The 19767-nt window shown below is 42.3% G+C and overlaps 1 protein-coding gene across 1 annotated transcript in view; it reads right to left on the bottom strand.

Annotated features, from left to right (window-relative positions):
- The window catches only part of SATB2 (SATB homeobox 2), a 212758-nt gene that overhangs the window by 54839 nt on the left and 138152 nt on the right, over positions 1 to 19767 (bottom strand). The window contains exons 9-10 of the mRNA XM_054972056.1: positions 13090 to 13245; positions 28 to 225 (exon numbers count right to left, since the gene is read on the bottom strand). Coding sequence (XP_054828031.1) covers positions 28 to 225; positions 13090 to 13245 — 354 coding nt within the window. The remainder of the gene's footprint in view (positions 1 to 27; positions 226 to 13089; positions 13246 to 19767) is intronic.

Genomic DNA, 19767 nt, shown 5'->3' with positions numbered 1-19767 from the left:
TCACAGAATCACTGAAAACAGACCCACCTGCACAGGCTCAGGGGTGAGTTGGACAACGTGCTGCATGCGCTCATTGTGGTGATGCCTGGACTCCTCTTCATAGATCACGTCTCGCTCATGCTGGGGGAGATTCAGGAAGCGCCGGATGGTGCAGAGGTTTTCCCACAGCGTGCGGTTCTCCGGACTTGGGTTTTCTTTCCAACGGAGCAGCTCACACAGCCAACCCTGCGGAGAAAAGCCAGAACATTGCAAGTCCCGAGCTGCAGGGAACAATTTAACCTGTATATCTCTGCTAAATCATCTCTTGCTTCTGTCATTCTAATATGATTGATTACAGGTGGCTCTTTCCATTTCAATCACCTATCTGGTACAGCTTGTATTACAGCACTGAGAATTGTGGCAAGCTGAAGGTATCAAACCCATTTCAATTCTGTCAAAACAGGCAACATCTTCCAAGTCGCCCCAGGGTCTGAAACGGAGACATTTACCAAAAGAAAACAGCAGTTTTAGTTTTGCCCCGAATGACCCCGACCCCCACACACATTCGTTTCCTCACACAACTGGGCAATACACCAGCTTGTGATAATCTTCCATGGATGCTAGACACGCACATTTGAAAACTCGAGAGCTCCGTGGTGATGGAAGTGTAGAATGACAATGCATGGAACGTTACTTATAAGAAAGACAACACATGCAGAAAAGACGAACTTGAACACTGCAGTCATCTTCTGGGGCTTTCCTTTGGGTAACTGCTTTCTGAGACTAGGCGGGTGAGTCTTCTCAGTTGTGGCACCAAAACTCGGAAACCGTCTCCCCAAGAAGACTCATCTGTCCCCTTCTGTTGCCATCTTCTGCCAGTTGGTGAAGCCTTTTTTTTTTGTTTGGTTTGGCATTCCCCTCAGCGATCCTTCCTTCCTGCCCAATGCTTTGTTGTTTTTAGACTTTTGAATGTATATTTTAAGCTTCAGTTTTAACTGTTTTACTAATGTGGTTTTGTTGCTTTAAATGGGTTTTAAGATTTGATTTTATTATGTACGTTTTTTAATTTGTTAGTGATCTTGGTGGCCCTTAGGATAGCAGAGAGGCAAGAGATAACGTTTGTAAACAAATAAAGCTGGTGCCCAGACAGAATCCAAGTCAGAGGAATTTCTAGAGGGAATTCTTAAGAGTGGCCATCGAAATGACAAATCAGGGAATGAAGTATTACAGGTTGCTCATTATCTGGCATCTAGCCCAGCAACAATTCAAAAAAGCAAAGAAGGAATACAGCAAGTATATGCCTGGCTTGACGGCAATAGATGAAAGCAGCACAGACGCACTGATGCTTCAGAGGCAGACTTTGAAACCTCTCGCCATCACTGTGGCATGCAAGCTCTTTTAAACTATTCAAAGCCACCTGTCTCAGAACTGTGTGGAGTGACACAAGAGGGTCACTCCTTGAAGAATCTAGCAAGCTTCCTCACACTATGCTTGTTCTGTGAGGATCCCCATCTATCAGGATAATTTAACAGACTCTACAGCCCCCAATGGATCCCCTCTCTCTATCCACCCCACCCAAGAGGTATGCTTTTTTAACGGATTTCGACTTGTTTTAGGGAATATTGTCGCGTGGTAAATGATACAGAGTTTCCTTCTAATAATCAATAAGCCTACGATCTCAAGGGAACAGATTAAAGCAAGATGTAGGACAGAAGGAGAATGCTTACTAATGGGTGAAAATCTCTCTTAGCCTCGGCAGCTTACATGTACACAAAGGGTATGCGTTTGCATCTTCTGGACCTTAATCACTACGGGTTTCTTCGCATTATACACCTGCAAAGTCTAGTGCAAGAGGATACTTTGCTCATACCTGCAAACATCTGTCTCTTGTACAGCTGCGCTTGGATAATCCCTTTGTTGTCTATCTTTACAAGAGGAAACTTAAGGCAACCATGATGTAACATAAAAACATGCATTTCCAACTCTTGTTAAGTAAATTATTTTGACAGTTTTATAGTCCATTGTTTTCAAGCTGCAGCTCAGCATTTAGACAGAATGCGCACACAGTCCATACCTTCGTCCTCGTAGGACTGAAGCCATTTCTGAGGCTTCGTGTCTTTTTTTTTTTAAGGAGCACCTCAACATTTAGAAGGTTTAAAAAATAAGTTCAAAGTTCCCCCCTCCCCTCAAACAAAGCAAAATCTGTCTATGGAGGTATCTCAAAAGAAAAACTCATCACTAGCCCAAAGAGCAATGGAAAGCTTTTGATAGACCAATGTAAGCCAAGGACAACTCCTGATAGAAGGTGCTATAAAAACCTCTGATAATATGTCGCTGTTTGTCTAACTCTCCACTGTGTCTTCTGCCTTTACTCCCCCCACCCAAAAGGCAAGATTTGATTATCTCCGCTGCATCAGCCAAGACAGCAACACCAGCTGTTCTCATTGTGCAGCCTCTTCCTCACGGCCTACATGTTAATAACCTGATCATTCCATTTTCTCCTTCAACTGCCGGCTGCAGCACAGCGAAGAGACAAAAACCCAGGCCCATCTGCAGCAGCTGTAGGCATTGAACTGTGAAGCCACCGGGGATTTATAAACTAATCTGTAACACAACACTGCCTTGTTTTTACAAGTGAGAGGCCACATTTGTGCAGACCTGATCTTTTCTTGCAATAAGCTAGGAGTGGGGAGGGGGGGTGAAAAGAAGATATCTAATTATTTGCTTGGAATAAATAACTGTATTGAGTATTTTAGTTGGTATGTGGCTAACCGCAGAATCAGGTGATGGCTGACTTCCACAGACATCTCTCACCCCCAGTCCCGTATCTCTTTCATAACAATGTTGGGAAAGGGAACCCTCTTCGCTCCAAAGTGTTTTCTCAGGGGTTTCCTTTGTACAAAAGGAAATAGTTTGTGAACTGTAAAATAAACGGTCTGTGGAAAAAAAAATAAGCTCCTATTTCTCCATCCAACTAAACACTTTCAAATGTTTCAAGCAGGTATGGTTAAAAACCTCCCAAGGGAAAAAAGAGCACGAAGACCAGTTATTTGCAGATCTTTTTTTCAGGAAAAGAAAAATTCTACAGCTGCTGAAGATCAATGTTTTGAGCTGTCTGGAGGCAATGACCTCCCAGTCTTACTGAGGACGGAGTTGCCCTCATAGAGGGCTCAGTCTGAAAAGAAACAAGGGACAGCTGAGCGCTACCATCACTGCTTATGAGCTTGGAATGTCTTGGTAGCATTTGACTGGTAAGTGCACCCCTAACCTGCACTCATTACAGCCACTTAGCCCGACACTACTGGCCTCCTTATGGACTGTGCATTCTCTGCCATTTGTCTTTAGGAAGCACAGTGCTCTTCACTTGCCAAGCAACTTGCAACGTCTTGACCATGGAGCGACGAGAGAACAACGCTGCAGTATGGCCAGATGTGCAGGTGTGTGAGCAAACCAAATTAATTCCTGGCAAGGGGAGTTAGCAGGCACGGATCCCATCCTGAGGACACCTGAGAACATTTCAGTTCCCCAGGGGACAGATGCTAACAGTGTGTTTAGGGGAACCCAGTTTGGAAAGTGAATCACATTTGTATTATTCAGGGAAATATTAATCCTGTTTCCTCAGAAACTATGTGCTTGGCTGATCAGATTAAGGGATCTAGCCTTCAAGTGTGTGCGCACACACCACAGCAGGGCCCAAGAAATCTGTGATACTTCACAGCCTCAGACATATTGCACCATGTATGCCCAGCTGCTACAATAATTAGCTTATGAATGTATCAGCTGGTTCTGCAATTTTTATAAATAATAACTAACCTACAGAGCAGAAAGATTTCCATGAGCCTAATATTAGCAAGAAATTGCTCAGCTCTCCTCACTCTAATGTCATTGTGCTAAATGCCCTCTTCATGCTTGCAATTTTATACCACTGGGCCTCCCTCTGATGCCATCTATAAATATTTATTCAACTACAGCGATGGCAATTCATTTGTGTCTGCTTCCTTCCTAACCACTGCTGTTTGTTTTCTCCCATTCCACAGTCGATCTGCACACTTATCTACAACAGATCTTGCTTTCATTCATTGTCTCCATGATCCACACTATTTATTTAAGCAGTCTTCCCCTAGTCCATCTACCAGGTGGGTCACTGGGTGCTGCATGGAAGACGCTGTGCCAGTACACATACCCAAACCAGCGCCTTCTGCCAGGTAAAAGATAAAGTGTGTGTGCTCTGTAAGATTCGTTCCCCATTTAAATAATCTTAGTGTGCCATCCAAGAAAGTTTTGCAGTACCAAGCAAAAAAAAAAGTGTAAATGTCAAATAAAACAGTGACAGATGACAGTATTCTCTATTGAATAGCACCGTTGCTTCGTGCATGTTCGATGAGAACTCATGAATTATTAATAAATAAATCTCCTTTTTTTGTTTAAAAATCCCCTCAAGTTGTGCCCCCCCTTCCCAGGAAGGCAGTAGCAGAGGGAGCCCATGTGTGTTCTACTGAGCATTCCAAGGGAATTATTTCTACATAAGAAATGCTGATACAGAATTTCACATGGATGGAGGCATTCAGGTTGCTCTGAGGCTTTCAGTTAAACCTGGTGGTATCAGAGAAGACAGGTGAAGAGAGCAGGCTAGAGTCTGTGGAAGTGAGCATATGCAGAATTCACCCCTTAGGAGACGTTCTGTCCTCAGCAAAGCTGATCTTTCAGTGGCCCAGTTCTCTTCGCCGCAACTCTCGTACACAAATATGCCCAATAACTATCTTCAACGTTGCTGTGAAGAGCCTGCTACTATTCTTATCAAGTTTCTAACCTGAAATATCAGCTGGAAATTGGTCAAAATGTTAGGTCATAGTCTCATGAGGAAAGTCATCAGGAGCATACTGCTGAGGCACTCCAACATCTAAACAGGCTTCCTGTCTCTTTTGACCTACACCCCTACATCCCACTCATCTCCAAGATCAGCCTAAAGCATCTTCCTAACAATACTGTCCATGAGATACAGCCAAGCAGAAACAAGGAAGGGATCCACAGCCTGTAGCTTCCACTCAGCGCTGTAACTCTCGTCATTCGGATACCCATCCAAGCTAAACCTTGGCATCTTTTAGATGCACTGCAAGACTTTTGAAATAAGGCTGTCATCCAATTAAAGAATCTCCAGCGAACCGTACAGACTTTTAGTAAAGCTGCATAAAGTTGCCTCTGAAAAACAAGCACATATTTTACTTTAAGGTGTGGCCTGCATGCGTCAAAGTAGAGGCATTCCATCCTATGTGCAACGCCCCCCACTCTTCTAAAAACCCTCTTCTAAGATGAGACTTAACCACCCGTAGCTATGAGCATGCTATTAAGGAGTAGGAGAAAAATTAAAACCTGTTATCCGATTTACTGGCTGTATATTACAGCTTTTAAAAAAATCATTATTTGGGCTAGCTTTAGGACACTAGGCTTAAATAGGTGCCAAATAAATACATTGAAAAGTTGGGAAGGGATCCGATGACCTAGCTGGTTTGATCAGCACCTGGATGGCAGAAACAGAAGCTACCACAAGCACCCTGAAAAAAGAGCGGGAGGCAAGTAAAATAAATAGCAAGATGTGGGAGTTCAAGTATCTGTTGTATTTCATATTTTTTATTTATTTTATATTATATGTTTTAAATTACTGACCATGACACTGCCTGACAGGGTGGGCTACTCATTTAAATATAGAATATGATAATGGATGGCAAAGCCTGCCTTCAATAGCTCATTGTAATTTTCTGAACAGGAATATGCCACAACTGATGTTTATGTTGCCTGTGCAGTTACGGAGATACTGTAGGTCAGGGGTCTCCAAGCTATTTGAGCCTGCGGGCACTTTTGGAACTCTGACACAGTGTGGCAGGCGCAGCCACAAAATGGCTGCCACAGTTGGCACAGCCAGCCACTAAATAGCTGCCACAGTCTACCTTCAGTTATACGGTGCAGATCCTTGTGCAGTGGTGGCAGCTGCTGCCAAAGCAAGGTTTTAAAAAAATCTCCAGCTATTTGCATCACAAATGGCCAATCTGAAGCCTTACTGGGCAAAAGACCCACCTGGTCCCACTCACTTTCTAAAAATGCTTGGTGGGTGCCAGGAACAGTGTCAGCAGGTGTCACGACACCCACAGGCACCACGTTGGGGACCCCTGCTGTAGATACTCTGCTTGCCATTTTGTTTTACAAGCTAACCTGACTCCTTGCAACCGGAATCCAACTCAGTTCCGTACATCTGAAAAACCTGGATGGCTGAGCTCGTCTTTCATATATTATTACAGAGCAAGTTCACAGTATTTTCACTAATAAAACAAATAACGTTATTAATGTCCTATTTTTAACTTCTCCTTCCTAATAGCATGCATTTCCCACAGCAAAAGAAAGCATCTATAGGGGAAAGAAGTTTCCCCATTCTGCTTCTCAATCAACACATGCATTTGGGTATGATAGATGAAATACCCCTAGAGGAAAAGGGAGATAGAGGGAGAGCTGGAGACTCGTTCCCCAAACTTATCAGTGATCCCTTTTTAGCTGCTTGACGCTTTTAGTTCTGTAATATTTAGGTCAGCAACAGTGGCTGAGAAAATATTTAAAGCATCTGCTAAGAGGACTACTACATACACAAAATGCTCCACGTGAACAGAATTTGAACATAAAATTATTAGGTACTCTTGCTTAAAAGCAACCCAAACTAAGCATGTATTTTAGAGCTTCAGCCACGCAGACTCCACTGAAATTGAGGCTCTCGTTAGTTTCCTGGAGCATCAAGTCACACACATTGTTACAATCTAGAATCAGATCCCCAGCTTTTAGTTCATCCTAAAACAGCAGGTGATGGAAGGTGGATTGAGGCTGCAGTGGATAATACTTTCTCGAGTTGCTTTCCAGACTGAAGCTGCCCTCCTCCGGGCTATTAGTCCTGAATGGAGGGTGGGAGGAGGAGAGGAAAAGGAAAGGTGTCTGCCTTTTTCCTTTCCAGAGCAAGCAGCAGCCATGGGAGCAGTTCCAAATGGGGAAACAGCGAGGGGTGTGGAGATATAACCCCCACCGCTTCCACAGCGTGATGGCCCCAACTTGGGGACCTGTGTGGCTGCGTCTGAAGGTTAAGCTACATGTCTGGTGATCCATTCACAAATTGCCAACTGATGGTGCAAGTTGACCATAGTTATAGGAAGTATGATTCTTGGGATATATGCTTTACCCTTGCTTGGCGTTATGGGGTATTTCTTGTTTTCACTGTTTTTTAAAAACACAATGCAAAAGCACTACAGTCACTAGAGCAGTCCCAGTGAGTACTGCCCCCCCCTTTAATTGTTTGGTTGCAGGGCTTATTCCGGGAAGCACAGCTCATTGTTATCCACCAGAGGGTAGCAACCCAGTAGAGTCCTCTACATCCGATTCAGAAGGATTGGGGGTGGGTGGGTGAAGTCAGGCCCCTGCTGTGATCACCATTGTTACAGCTGCCTCCATTTAGCATCTGGAGTTTAGCAAGAATGAGCACAGATCAGCTGCAATACAGACTCTCCCACCCTTGTCTATCTGCCGTATTTTGCTGGGTTCTGGAAGCCAGATGGAGATGTGCAGAAGGAGGGAGGGGAGAGAGAACTAGAGGCTATTGGCAGTTGGTGTGTAAATCACAGGAAAGATACAACACAAAATGGCAGCAGTGGTTATGATTCAAAAGCGAGTGGGTAGAGAATCCTGCTTGGCACAGGCACCCTAAACTTCTCTGCTAGATTGAGATTATTTTCATGCAAGATGCTTAAAATGGTTTCTGATCACGTGAGGAAGGCATTTGTTATACAAGTGTAAGACCGACAAAGGTCAGAATGATTACATTCCTCCATATTAACAATGTGTTTCACATGCAGGGGTTTTTTTTCAGCAGGTACACGGTGGAATGGCGTTCCGGCACCTCTTGAAAATGGTCACATGGCCGGTGGCCCCGCCCCCAAGCGGCACAGAGGGCAATCTAAACTCTCCTCAGTCTGGAGATCAGGGGGCGGGGCCACCGGCCATGTGACCATTTTCACCAAGGACGATTTAAACTTTAAAAAACTCCAACCCCCCCGTTCCAGCTGACCCAAAGTGATGTCATTGTGCGGCCCTGAGTTCCACCACCTCTTTGCCCAGAAAAAAGCCCTGTTCACATGTTAATATAAACACCACAAGAGAAACAAAGAGGCAATGACAATACCCCCAAATTGGAATTTTTCTGCAGCGTTTAAGTCATTAGAAAGTTGAAATGGATAGACTTTAAGACTGCTGACAATGTTCTACTGATGCACCAATGTCGATATGAAAGCAAGGAATACGCTGGCCGTTTCCACACGGCTTACCTTATTCTGCAAAATAGCGAAATCTCACACGAAATCTTGCGAGAAAATGCTGTTATCGCACGAGAAGCCACGATAACAGTGTCTTCGTGCGAGATTTTGAGCGAGATTTCGCTATTTTGCAGAATAAGGTAAACCATGTGGAAACGGCCACTGCCACAAACAACTTATGTTGTAACAATGCACAAGTGGGATATTCACCATTACCAATACATTTCCCCTGAAAATGTCTCAGTCTCAGGTCATTAACGGACCTTAAGCAGCAACTTGTTAGCTTGATAGTCTCAAACTGTATGTGTTTATAAATTCATGGGTCTGCACTGACAGTTTTAGGGGTTCCAGCAAATACCTGAGTAGGCAAATGAGGAGATTTTTATGACAGTGAGTCAAAAAATCTCTGCTCAAAATATATGTAAGAAGAGGATATTTCCTCACCCACATCTTCAGTGCAGAAAATGTCAGCATCTGTGACAAAAAGGCAATGTGTGATGTATGCCTTTAAAGGGATTAAAATGATGCTATTAGTGCCAGACAGATGACTTTCTAACAGGACTCATGCAAAGACCCTAAAACAAATGTTCAGCAGTGATTAACTGTTTTCATATGAGTCTACAGCAGCACAAAATTAGCCAGGTAGTATTCCAAACTTGTTCTTTCACCACAAAGCATTCATTCTATTAATCCAGTAACTCTCCCTCAATAGGAGCCTAAGGATTGAAGGTACCTCAGCTCAGTCTAGAAAAATGAACAAATAAAAGGCCACAGTTCTAAGGGTGAGTTCTATTACACTCTTTGATGAAATCTTGACAAGAAAGTCAGTTACCTAGGTCTGCTCTATACCATAATACTTCTGGGCGTTTAATCAGAAATTCTTCCAAAAGTATTCTTTACCCCCCTTTATTTTATTCCCTTGATTCCATTTCAAGGTTTTAGATGACATCAGTAACCTTGTGCTGACTGCAGTCATGCCGACAGATGGCCTGTTCAGTTGTTTTCATCCCTTTATCTCTTAAGAGCTGTAGAAGAAAGACCACCACCCATGAATTATCACTATATGAATGAGTTGACAGGATACCTGAATCCATCCCCATCCAGTCTGTTCTTCACTTTCCCATTTTTAAATGTCAATTAATTATAATCATGTGATGGATCTCTGTAAAGGAGAGGATTATTTACCAGTGGATCATATCTTGTAGGTATTTTAACTATGTTGCACAAGGATCTCTCCCTTTTACGTTTCTCTGTTATCCTCTATAGGACTACACTAAGATGTAAACATTTTTAAAGATACTCTCACATTACAGCATAACCTACCAAGATCATCTACCACAATTAGCCAGCTTTGGTGCAAAGTAGACACTACCTGGTTTGAACGTTTTTCCATTGCTGCTTCAGTTACCTGAGAGACTGTTATTGGGGGAAGAGGAGGGGCAGTTGCATAAATTCCAATATATACTTTACAGTAAATGGAATTTTTCAGAGGACAAAACACTTCTGTGAGTATATAGATGCTCTATGGTGTAAGCCAGTAACATGTAATATGCATTCTTTTTAGACACTTCTCTGGACCCATGATTTCTTATTAAAATCCCAAGAACTCCACTGCTTCTAGCCCTCATAGCTGCAGGAAGAAGTCTTGAAACTATGACGGTAAAAATTAAACATGAAAACCAATACGGCAACTAAAAAGAATGTATCTTTATTTGGTAATTAAATATGTAATTTTTAAAATCAGTCTGTTGCAATGTCAAAGAGCCAACTATCATTTCCCCAGCATTTGAGGGGCTGCACTTCCAGAATATTCAAGTCCTGTTTCCTCTGTGTACTGAGCATCACCCCTAATGAAAATATGGAAGCTGCCAGGAAACTGTGGAAAAGCAGGAAGCCACAAAAAAATCCCACCCTCCAAATCTCCCCTCCAGCATTCTATGAGTTCTCAGCATCTCAAACAGGCTAACTTTCTTTCCCCCAATATCCCCCTTTACCCCTCTTATTTACAAAGTCATATATTTTTTCTGCATGGGAGCTCCATGAGTATGTAGAGACCTCTCCCATTCCTGTAGGTGACTCTACTGTGTGGCTTCCATAATCCACAAAGGGACAGTCAACAAACTACCCTCCCCACAACACACCATTTTATAAACTTTCAGCTTCCCTCTAGATTTCAACATGCATGTGCCCCAAACACTTTTGTATCATCCCTGGCTAAGGAACAGAACTGATATATTTTCTTCCAACATGGGCCGTTTCCAGATGGCTTACCTTCTGCCGCTCCATGCTGCAACATCGCGGCTCGTGCCGGGGAAAACGCGAAACATCGCGTTTTCTCGCGCGAGTTTTGTGCAACGTTGCACAAAACTCACACGATATTTTGCGTTCGCCCCAGGACGAGCCGTGACGTTGCAGCATGGAGCGGCAGAAGGTAAGCCATCTGGAAACGGCCATGCATTTAGCTCTTTAGCAGGGAACCTGATATAGTGCAGGAGGACACTGTGATAACACCCTAACTTTTACCGTATCAGAATCGTAGCCTCTTCTAGCCCTGTACTGGTACCTGTATGGAATTGTTATTCTGAGAGTGCTTTGTCCAAGAACTGATTAGGGGAGGAAGGAACGGATAGAATTACATAGAATCCAGTAGGGTTAATTGCTAGTGGCAGTTGGAGTGTTAGAATGTGGCCTTCATGTCCTCCTTATAAGTCCCCTAAGAGACATCTGAATATGACGCAGGGCTAGATGGTTTAGCACATTTCTGATGATGTTCTACTGGCTCTCCACAGGAACTCAGAGCCTGGGTAGATGGTGCTTAGAATACTTATAGATTAAGCTAATTCTTCTGGGCTTTCTGGATCTTAATTCTTTTCTAGGCCTGAAATTTCAGATTAGCAGATGGATACTTGAGGGTATTCCTACATTTAAAAAATGGAAGAACCACTAGTCACATCCAGAAAAACTAGATAATATATAAAAGTACCTTGTTAACCAAGCATTCAGAAACCTGACCACGATATGCAAGTTACAGTAAACAGCACCTTCAAGATCACAGTATGGTTTTGATATCAGCGCTCAAGGTATTTTTTGTTTGTATTCCAAACAGAAAGCCTTAGTATCTTGGGCTATCAAAACAATGCTGAAAATGTCATTCAAAAATCAAAACTATGTGCTGGAATTGTGAAGCAGAAACAGAACATACTCAGAAATAATTGTGCATGACATAATATCGGGCAGCACTACAGAAAATTTTATACTTCAAGCCCCTGATGCTCAATTGGTTTTTTTTATCCTCTTGCATTACTTGCTGATTTTATTTATTCACTTTGATATTTATACCCTGCTTTTCTCTTCAATGGGGGCCTGAAGTGGCTTACAACATTGTCCTCCCCTCCCCTATTTTATCCTCTCAACAACCTTGTTGTCAAGTTAGGCTGGGAGTGTCTGACTGGCCCAAGGTCACCTAGCAAGCTTCCTTAACACAGTGGGGATTCAAACCTGGTTAACAACCATATCACGCTGACTGTAACATATACTGAAACATTTTAACAACCAGTAATGGATTCTAACTCAGGAGAGTGGACGGTGACCAGCACCCTTGGAATTTTAGCATTCAAGCTGGCACAGATTGAAGTTGGTGAGCCACCCTAATTATTTTATTGTGGGTGGCTCAGAGAATTTCTATTTCAAGACAATTCTGTGTAAAACAACAGGAAGCTTACAGGCATTTCGGTGCCAAACCTCAGAAAGAGCCTGGTAATTCAGTTTGCACTAAAAGGATCCTGATTAAGAACTATCCACTCTTGGCTGCACACACATCTTTGATATTTGTATGTAGGAAAGGACGAAGGGCACGTTTGCAAAATCAATTGTGCGCTTTTTATATTTACTGCACTTTTACCACATATGTCATTTATTACACAGTGGAAAACCGTTAAATGCACAGTAGTGGTGCCAAGTGGCATTATGCTTTTAACAGCTTTATTCGTTTAACAGCTCCAGCTCTCATTATATTTTGCCATGTGGTACATGAGATTTTTATTCCTTTAACAGTGTAAGAGGGCTCCATGGCATATTCCCTTTATGCATTTCATATTCTGCCTGGGTTGTTGCCTTTTTTGCGGACATTCACCCAGAAGCCCTACAGAAAACAACTGGCACACCAAAACATGGGGGGGGGGGGGCAAAGAAAATGAGGAGGAGGAAGATTTAGATCCTCTTTGTGTATTGTTGTTTAAATCCATAGTAACATAGTGGCAAGACTGTCCATATTTCTGCCAACGCTCGCAGAAGCTCTCTTTTCATTCCTTTACATTTTTAGCAGTTCAGAATGCTTCCATTTCAGCACTTTAATCATTCATTTAAAAGCTAAGAACTGTATCATTGACCAATCTTGTGATGTTTCCCATAGTTTTTACAGCACTACAGAAGAATCAAACCATTGTGACTGTTAAATATGACCATTTTGGAAGGTTCTCATTTTATTGTGCAAGGTGGGAAAAAATTCAGCTCTATTATGGTCCTGGGTTTTTCCCACTTTCTTTCAGAGGAAGATGATCAGATTATGTCTTTACTAGCCATTCGACTTTAAAATGCAGAAAGAAATGATCAGGAGCTACAAAGAAATGATGGATTCTCCAGAGATTATTATTATTGTCCTTATTATAACTGCAGAAACAGCTGTACTTTTATTAGTGGGGGTGGAGAGGGATGGGTCGAATTTCAACCTCAAATGCTTTCTCTTTTCCTGAAGAAAGAGTTCCCGACTCACCTGACTTTTGTTGGCTGCCACTTTGGCAAACAGAGCTTGAGACACCTTGGCCCTTTTCATCTCCTGTTGGATCTCGTCATAAATGGCAGCTGTGATGTTGATGTTGGCTCCTTCCACCTTAATGGGGAGGTCTGTTGTTGGTGTCGAGGTTTTGGCCTACCGAGAGACCATGAAAATAATAATTAAAAAAGTGCTGCTTTCAGCCCAGCCATCTGTGCAGAAATTATCAAAGGATTTCAGTCAGCTGATGCCAAACTGCATTAGCTACAGAGGGACACTTCCTGTCCATTATTCTAATCAGGTTAATTGTGATTGGAAATAATTGCAGTGCATTCCTATAGGATGTGCACACACACACCCGAGTCTCTCTCATACACACACACACACCCCTTTCTCTCTCTAACACATACAGAAACACGTATGCTGAAAAACTGAAAGGCTACATAGCAGAGACATTATGATTCAAAGAGTTACCTGATTCAGCTAGCCAGCAATACAACATACACATGACTGTTCTGAATTTTTGCTTTTATCCTTTCCATAAAAACAGCATACCTTGGAGGAAGAGCCTATTCTTCCAGAAAAAATGAGTAAATGCATAGAGGTCTCTAAATAATAAATTATTACTCGATTTAATGTGCTCCCTCATGACTGCCTCATTCTTTATTAAAGCTATATGTATATATGGTTTCCTATCATTATGTTGGCCGGATAGTCACCTAATTTCACCTAGGAAATCAGTGGAAATGAAACAGGCTTGTCAGTATGTTTGATGTGCTGCCCTTGGTCTCTCAAAATCATATTGCAGTTCTGTGTATTCCACTGCACTCCTTTTAATTGAATGATTTCCAATCAACTTCTGTGACAAACGAAGGACAATAAAAAGAGAATGCTGATACTTCCTGATACTAAACCAGCGAAGAGAGACCTATGGGAAGTTCTGGAACAGAGATGAAAAGGCAAGGATACCAGAAGCATTCCTGAGATGAGTTCAGACACAACCATGCTATTGAAACCCCCAAATAACTTGTGTACCTGACCACCTTTTTACTGCTGTTCTCCACACACGACAGCAATCGAGGAAACCCACAAAGCTTTTAAGGGAAATCAAGCAATGTGCTAAGGGCAAAAAAAAATATTCAGAAAAGAAGCTACTGTCATTTTCCTCTTGCTAGAACCATAAAACCAGGTTTGTTTGTTTTTCAGGGCGTACATGTTGGTATGAAGTACCAGAACATTTTGGGCATTCAGGACTAGCGACGTGTGATTCGGTATATCTGATTTAAAAATAGATCTGAATAATACTAAATTTTGGTGTGATTTGGGTATATCTGGATTTCACATTCCCAAACTATTCAAATAAATTCAGGAATATCAGGGAATTACATTTTAAAGGTTGCAGCACCTTACCCCCCATCTCCACTTTTGCAGGTTTCCCAGGCTACAGAAGGATGGGGAAGCAGTGTTACTGTGTATGTGTCTGTGCCAGTGTTGCTTGTTTGCCATATGCCACTGCCACGTCTGGCTGGCTGCCTTGGTACTACTGGCTTGTCAGTTGGATGCTCGGATTCTCTGGCTGGACTTTGGTTCTGTTGGGCTTGCATTGGCCCTGGGCTCTGCCTGGTATCTGTGAGACTTGTAACAGTGTCCCTTGCTTCAGTTTGGTTCTGCTGGTATTCTCTGGTCTGTCATTGGTTCACCTAAGATTCTCTGGTTTGACATTGGTTTTGTTGAGCTCTGTTAGTTCTGTTGCGCTCTGTTGCACTGGGAGATTTGCCCAATGTGGCTACTCTTGTGTGTTTGGCTAGGGCTCTTTTTAAGGTTTTGGTCTTTGACCTAGAGAAAGCGCTGGATAATTTTTTCCCCACAGGAAATAACAGAGAGTAGCTCAGGGCACCATTTTAGAACTGGACTTGCTGACCCAACTGACTTGAAACTTGGAGGGGAGGTCTTTAGTGGGCAGGCAAGACTAGGTTCTCTGCAATTTTGAAGGAGTTTGTTTGAAAAATGCCTCCTCCAAGCCCCCAGAAAGTTTTCCCCAGAGGGAATGACGGAGCAGAATCTATTTCAGAAACCCAAATTCAAATAATACGATTTTTTTGTTTTTAGTGCACACTCCTATTTGGGACTAGGACTGAGAGGGGAGAACATTCTGAGTATTGGCAACTCTTTTTTTTAAAGAAAAAAACACTGCATAAAGCCAACTGATTTTGAGGAGGCAGTGAAAATTTACAATCTTTAATGATCTAACAGACCATATACAGTGCGGGTTCACCGCAAAGAAAAAGCAGCTTTCCTTAAACTACCATGAAAGGGGGATTATATAATTTTTTACTGTGCAATCCTAAAGAAAGTTACTCCAGTCAAGTCCATCAATTTCAGTGCACTTAAACTGGAATAACTTGACACAGGAGGGAACCTTAGAAATACAGACTTGTTAACTCTTGGCTGCTGCAATATGAATGGGTTCAGAGTTAACCTTCCGTTTGCTAATATCAGCCTCATGGAAATGCTCATTCCTAATTTCCCCCAATTTTCATCAAAGCACAACAACAACAAAAAGCATTTTAACCTTTCCATGTTTACTTTCAATGTGTTTAGATTCTCTTTTACTGCACCAGTTTGGCACTGATCAACTAATATCAAGGACACATCTCAGAACAGCAGCTCTTCAACTTACAGTTGCCAGCCGAGGATAACAACTAAAAGGTACACAATAGAAAACTGGTAATATTCTATTTCTCGATACTCTCTCGTATTGCCCACCCGACTGCAAATCATATCACAGATTGGTATCTATGGTAACAACATTTTGTATGGTATAGAATTAACTTGGCACCAGAAAATAAATTTGTCTTTCATTTTTTAAAAATGTTTCTTTCCTATTAGTTTTTTTTAACAAAAAGAATAATGTTACATAGACAGCTAATAAGTTGGATTCCACCTATAGTCATGGATATAATCAAGATGCCCATCTGCCTTTATTACATAACAGTGGCTTGAGCATGGGGGAGAACATTTTGATTGTGTGTGTGTGTGTGTGTGTGTGTGTGTGTGTGTGTGTGTGTGTGTGTGAGAGAGAGAGAGAGAGAGAGAGAGAGAGAGAGAGTATCCATGAGAAGGCCATGCCAGAGTCACAAAAGCGTGGCTGCTTCTACTACTGTACACTTTCTGTTTGAGGGATTTGCACTGCCTTTTCCTTCCCCTCTTCCCCATTACTGCTTTCATTTAACGCAGAAAAGCGTAGGGTACGGTATATCTTAAGAATGATCTTGAGTCTGATTAATGAATGAAGAGAGTTTATTCAGGAACTATGACAGAAAGCTGAGAGAAACAGAATAGGTACTAACTACCTCAGTAAACGGGGAGGAAGGAACTTCTGGGAAGAAGCAGGAAGTAGCCTAAGAATACCAATCTGGAGACATGCAAGAAGGACAGACGAGAGGAGGAAACAAGGATCCCATCCTGCTATCTAGCTGTCAGACCTGCTGCCCACTGCACGTATTCTGTGTCCTCTGCCTTCTCTCTGCACAAGACATTGTATTTCCAACACCCCTTCTCAAGGTCTAGTGTACAGAGTCCACAAGGTTTAACTTCTTGCGTAGACTTTCAAACTTGTCTTTAGGGAGTGGCTTAGTGAGTATATCGGCAATCATCTCTTCTGTGCGACAATACTTCAACTCAATAAACCCATCCTCTTGCATATTTATCACTAGATGTTGTTTCACATCAATACGTTTGGTTCTAGAGTTCATCTTTTCTGTTTGTGCAAGTTTAATGCACCCTTACTGAAGTGTGCCTCACAACTGGTGCAAAGGTTTCATTGTATTTCACCATATTTCTGAGTGTAGCCTTTGGCAACCAATCTCACCTTGTATCTGCATTTTGCCTTCTGTATCACATTTGGTCTTGAAAATCCACTTGCACCCAACTGTTCTCTTCCCTGAAGGGAGTTCTTCAAGGGTCCAAGTCTGAATTTTGATGAGAGATACAATCTCTTGATCTACAGCCTTTCTCCACTTCTCTGCTTCTTTGGCAGGCATTTTTGTTATGTCTTCCCATGTAGAGGGTTCAGGCACAACTTCTGTCTTAGCCAGACTGGAAAGTCTTTTAGGTGGTATGTTCTTGTTTACTCTCTCTGATTGCCTGATTCTTGGCTCTTCAGCCCCTTCTGGCTCTGCGACCCCTTCTGGCTTTGCATTTACATCTCGATGTCCAAAACGCCTGTGCCAGATGAGCAATTCTTATGTTTACAGGTCTCCTTGGCATTTGCAAAGTCAGCTACTTACTGGCACATTTCCAGGGCATACAGACCGTTCAGCTTCTTAGCTACAACTATTATTTCTCTGTCCTCCTTAATAAGACACTGTTTCCCAAAGGATACTTTAATGTTTTTCTCTGCAAGTACTTACAGAAAGTAGAGTGATTTCCAAAGTTGGCACATAGAAGCACTTTGTTAGCAAGATTTCCCAGATCTGTTCGTTTGGAAGTTCCAGACCCTATGCCTGCTATTTCTACAGATCTGCCATCTGCTACAAGCAACCCCTCCCCTTTTTCTTCCTTCAGCGTTTCAAAGAAAGTTTTATTCCCTGTCATGTGAGCTGTACATACAGAGTCAATATTACCAAAATTGCTCTCTAGGTTCTCTTTTTGCTAGCATAAAGTATTTCCTTGCAGGTTTTGGTTTGTCATGTTGGAAATTCCTCCCTGCTCTTCTCTTTCCTCTCTGGGAGGAATCCCTTTGTTTGGGGAGATGGCAGTTCCTTTTGAAGTGCCCTCTTTTCCCACATTCTTGGCAAAACGCATCAGCTTTCTTGCTTAAATTTACAGCACCCATTGCACTTTCACAGTCCCTCAGTCCAGACCCTCTGAGTTCTAAGATTCCTTATATCTATCATACTCCTCCAGCATGGTTATGGCTTGACTCAGAGCCAAATCTTTCTTAGCTTCTACCTGATTTATTAAACTTTCATACTCTGGTCACAGGCTTATCTGTAACAGTACTGTCAGAGATCTCCATCAAAGAGATTTTTTCCAGCTGAGCGAAGCTTCTGGACTAAAGCCAGAAAATCATCCAGGTGCTCATGCAAGCTCTGATGCTCTCCCATTTTAATACTGAACAACTTCCTTCGTAAAACCATTGAACTATTAAGTGAAGTATCTACATAAAGTCTTTGAACTTCTTCCCAGATATTTTTAGCTTTATCAATATGAATCACCCACAAAATATCCTGGTCCTCCAAACCTTTAAACAGGATCCCCTTGGCTTTGTCGCTGTGTTTGTCCCATTTTCTTTGTTTTTCAGGTTCCTCATTTGCCTGTCTTGGATCCTTAATTGCCTCCCAAACTCCTTGTTCCATGAGATAGGTCTGTATGCAGGTTTTCCAAATTACACAGTTTCTTTCATTCAGCTTTTCTATCACTGCAACTTGCTGAATGCTATAGGCGGTCATTTTGTCCCTTTGTTCTCTCTCAGACACAGCTTGTGAGGGGAATTCTCCGTGAGTTATTCCCTTAATCAGAGATCAATCCACAAACCATCCTCTGCTACCACGTAGGGTATGGTATATCTTAGGAATGATCTTTGAGTCTGATTAAGGAATGAATGAAGAGAGTTTATTCAAGAACTACAACTCTGATAGAAAGCTGAGAGAAACAGAATCAATACTAACTACCTCAGTAAACAAGCAGGAAGGAACTTCCAGGAAGAACAGGAAGTAGCCTAAGAATACCAATTTGGAATTATGCAAGAAGGACAGAAGAAAGGAGGAAACAAGGATCCTATCCTGTTATCTAATTAACGGTCAGGCCTGCTGCCTTCTTCTGCCTTCTCTGTACACAAGACATTGTACGTCCAACAAAAAGAACTTGGTCTAATGTCAGAGACATCTGATCTTTTCTATTGTTGTCTGTTAATGATGACCAAAGAGACACTTATATACAGGGAGTTAAGAGAATTTAGTATGTTACAAATCAGTTTTCAAAAGTGTTTCACCCTATGGGAAAAATGGTAACTGGAGAACTTGGGACACAGTTCAGCTGTAATACCACTCCATCCCACTCCTCAACTGAGGTGGAAGTACAGGGCAGCCCTGCAGATGGACATGCATCTGACTGCCACAACGCGGAGCATGGAGCCGTGCCAGCACTGCAGGCAAGGAGCAAATGCCCTCCATGCCCCACCTTCCTTCCCAACAACTGGGAGGCGGCACAGCTGGTTGCTTGTTAGGGGTATGAAGTAGGTTATTGGCTGCAATAAAAGCGGGGTGGGAGTGGGAGTGGTCACCTACTCTCCTCTGAGGTCTGCTCAAATCCTAGCAGACTGTGGGCTGGGGTGTATTGTTATGTGCCCTTGGCTACTGATTGGCTACAAGCTGGCCCCTGATTATTCCAGTCAATGACATGGGCTTCCTGATTCAGCATCTGCCTACAGTGGGGTTGTTCTCAGGCAAAAACAACAACAACAAATTACAGGAAGACTGAAATGCAGTCTTAAACTCCACATTCTTCTATGGTCATCACTTGATTAAAAACTTGATCCAAGCATTTTTAGAACCCAGTTTCTGTGTTTCACACATGCACATCATCAGCGGGAGTATGTTTTAAGTGGCATGTGTAAAATGCATTTTAGAATAGCTAGTAAATAGCTAAAAATTCTGAGTTCCAGAAACCATTGCT

Source organism: Eublepharis macularius, chromosome 2, assembly GCF_028583425.1.
Source record: "Eublepharis macularius isolate TG4126 chromosome 2, MPM_Emac_v1.0, whole genome shotgun sequence".
Taxonomy (NCBI): domain Eukaryota; kingdom Metazoa; phylum Chordata; class Lepidosauria; order Squamata; family Eublepharidae; genus Eublepharis; species Eublepharis macularius.
Note: the sequence above shows the minus strand (reverse complement) of the source record. Positions and strands in the feature narration are given on the sequence as shown.